Source organism: Asparagus officinalis, chromosome 8 (genome assembly GCF_001876935.1).
Source record: "Asparagus officinalis chromosome 8, Aspof.V1, whole genome shotgun sequence".
NCBI lineage: Eukaryota > Viridiplantae > Streptophyta > Magnoliopsida > Asparagales > Asparagaceae > Asparagus > Asparagus officinalis.
The window spans coordinates 117,578,222-117,581,630 of NC_033801.1; the positions used below are offsets into that span (position 1 = coordinate 117,578,222).

The 3,409-nt window shown below is 37.8% G+C and overlaps 1 protein-coding gene across 1 annotated transcript; it reads right to left on the reverse strand.

Moving 5' to 3' along the window:
* Window positions 1,371–3,158, reverse strand: LOC109822649 (basic leucine zipper 23-like). Its single transcript, XM_020388881.1, has 2 exons — window positions 2,803–3,158; window positions 1,371–2,455 (listed from the first exon to the last, which is right to left on the reverse strand). Exon 2 carries the CDS (start codon window positions 2,270–2,272, stop codon window positions 1,655–1,657), a length of 618 nt encoding a protein of 205 aa, XP_020244470.1. The 5' UTR covers window positions 2,273–2,455; window positions 2,803–3,158; the 3' UTR covers window positions 1,371–1,654.

Here is a 3,409-nt window from a genome sequence, read left to right on the forward strand (position 1 = left end):
CCTTGTATGACTTATATAGTGCTGAATGAGCTAAGGATCGAAGCAAAAAGTGTTTCAACCATTGAATATTTACAACTTTTTGTAGAGCTTTTGATGTTAATATCATTGTGACAGCCAACCCCGACCTAAATAAATGTTATGGGGGGAAATCCTGTTATGAACTTATATTGCTGAAAGAACCAAGGATCAAAGCAACCGGAGGAAAGTGCAAAGCAATCGGAGACCTCAGAAGAAGGAATCAGGTGGTCCCAGTGATTGTGATTGAGATTTTTCAGTTGACATTTTCTAGGGAAAAAGATCAAGCAATGTTTTGATTTCCTTTCCTTTCTATGGTTGGTGAATTTTGTGTGTGGAGATCGTGTCTATATGCGTTTGTTGATGGTCATGGTGACAATATAAAAGAAGACAAAAAAACAGAAACTAGATTGCACATAGTTTCCCTATCTATAATTGATGGTGACAATAATGGATAAAAACAACCACTACCTCCCAAGCTTTGTCCCAATAAAGTGAGTCACAACCGTATGAAACTATGTTCCGTTCATTTCAATGATATAATGCAAATAAGATAACATTCAATATTACAAATAGTGACAAAAGTGTATGTATTGTCGAAAGCCGATGCCACACATTGAGGATATATATCATAATAACCTAAGCTAAGATTCTTAGACTTCCATCTGTTTCTGTAAGCTAACCCCAAGAAGGTTCATCATAAAGGTAGACGTTAGCTCAGATCATTTTTTATCCTAGCAATCTCAGAAGAAGGTAACTAGGTAAGTATGTTCTAAGCTATTGTTAAATTTAAGATCAATGGCTGGGTGATGACTCAGTAATGTTATAAACTAAAGCTTGAAAATATGTTCAAGAACTAAGTTACCCAACTCAGGCATGATTACTGGTGATGCATCTGAAAGTCATACTGCAAAAATTACAAACTTTCCCCAAATTTCTACAGGTCCAAAAAGTGGATGTAGAGATTAAAAAATTAACCTCGCAAGTTTCAACGACAGACCTAAACTAACCTTACTTCTCCTAAGAGAACATTCAGATAAACGCTGTTTGATGAACAGGCAGGAGTAAAATGTCGAATGAAAAACAGACGGACACAAACAGTTAGGTGTAAGCATTCTTGCATTCGGGGTAAGATGCTACATAATAACATGTAAGTATATAATTTATCTTGGTCTTCTAAAGTGTTTGCTTTAGTAAACAAATTTTATAATACAAAAGAGCATTTCCAGTATGCTAATTTTTGTTTCACATAAAAGATAAAATAAATCAGGCGCTCTTTCATCTATACAGCAGACAATATCACAGATGAGTACAGGAGAATTTGAACTAACAAATAGAAAATCGAGAAGATAATATAAGAAAACACAAATGGACCATATTTTCTAAACATTGCAAGAGAAAATCCTCCTTAAAAAAGGCAAACTCCCATTGCTCTGTACAGACAACTTCTCTAACACATGATACGTAGGAAGCTTTCTCCATCTATAGTACATTATTTGCATTGATACTATTTCTACACATACCAAAATCACAAAATCTTCACTTAGATGCTCATTGCTAGTGAACAATAAAAACACTGAACGGCGTAACAAAATTGAACAAAATTAATAAGACTTCAAGAAGCTCAAACCTTGAAGATTCACTTTGCTTGAGAATTGGGTGTCGCCAAATTCCTCATACCACCATTCAAATTGATTTGACAATCAACAACCGGAGGCATGCAATTCCCATCCCAATCAAGCATCTCGCCATTCAAACCAACACACTGCATGTTCTCATTACAAGGTAAACCACTGCACGGTTTTTGAAATGGATAAACACCCAATTCACCATCAATCTTTGCCCTTAGATCAACTAAAAGGCTCTTCAGCCTAACAACCTCCGCTTCTAATGCCGCTTGTCCTTGCAATCTCCTCGTCAACTGCTGATTTATAACCCTAAGTTTTTTGACTTCCTCTTCAAGGTAAGCTGCATGTGCTTTCTTTTTCTCCCGATACTTCCGTACAGCCTCTCGATTTCCTAAGGGTTTTCGAGGCTTTTTATGATCCTCTTCTCTTTCACCTTCGGCTGATGCAAACACTTGGGTGTGGGTGTGGTAGCATGTGTGGGTGTGGGCGGGGGCCGTGGGGCCCGGGGGGTTGCAGGTGTGGGTGTGGGTGCATGTCGTGGTGTTAGTCAAGAATTCATCGAAGGTGTTGGACATGTCGGGGTTTGACATAAGCAGGTGGCCTGAAATATCAAGCTCTCCATCATCCATTCTTAGAATTTGGAGAATGAACTGAAGAGGCTTCCAGTTTTCCCCATCTAACAGAAGATTCGACAAAAATTCTAACAATTTGAAGCTCTTAGCTCGACCATTCAGTGATTTACTTTAAGAACTCTAGGCTATCAGTCCAGTCGAACCTCACGAGGTCAGAGTTGGGGCTTAATCAAGAGCATCCTGATACAAAAGTTTAGATTAAATACTGAACCATAAAATCAGGAGTTATCAAAGGAAGTTCAACATTTCAGAGCTCATACACGATTGAATAACCTAAGCAAAACCCAACTGATTTAATCTCATAGGTAATAAATAAGGTTATCAAGGGACTGCCTTCCCAACAGAAAATTGCCAGATACAAAGACTTTAATTTGAAGAGTCCATCGAGGCTTCTACAAAAATATATTGAATTCTACTTACAAATACATGTAGAAATCAATCAGAGAGGTTCCAAAAACTTCTAGCAGTTTCCCCAATTCAATCTATTAATCTAAAAATAAAGAATTTCAGAGAATTTTGAGAAATACCCAAATGGGGAATCATGAAGAAATCTGGAAATCCAGTATCAAGGAGCGACCTTGGCGCAATACAAACCGTCGAATAATTCAAAGAGGCATCTGCTCCTTTCGTATGCGAAGAGGTAAAAAGTGCGAAAAAGAGAAAAGAGGAAACTTTTTAGTTTAGCTTTCTCCTCCCTTTCGTTTCAGAGAGGGAGAGAGAGAGAGAGAGGAGAATCTAGTAAAGATGAGAAGAGGCGAAGAAGAGGCGGTGGGTTGATGGGAAAATAGAAAGACGGATATATTCTGTTGATGTGGCTGCTTCTTTTTTCTGCAATTTCAACGGTGGGATTTTTGTTTTTCTTTTAAAAAACATTTTTTTCTTATTTCTAAAGTTTCGCATCTTGAGAAGCAAAAGAATAGCGTTTGTTTCTGTAGAGGGATCATGAGCAAACGTCAGCTTTGGGTCATTTTTAGTAGGCCGAAATAAATCAGGGATGTTGTGGGCGTCGCCCAATTTTGAGCCTGTAGGCATGAGAGCTTAGTCAAACTATGCGTGCGCCTCACATATCAGAAAGATATTTTTCTACTTAGGAGGTGTTTGGTTGTGAATGTTATGAGTTTGTTGTGAATGTTA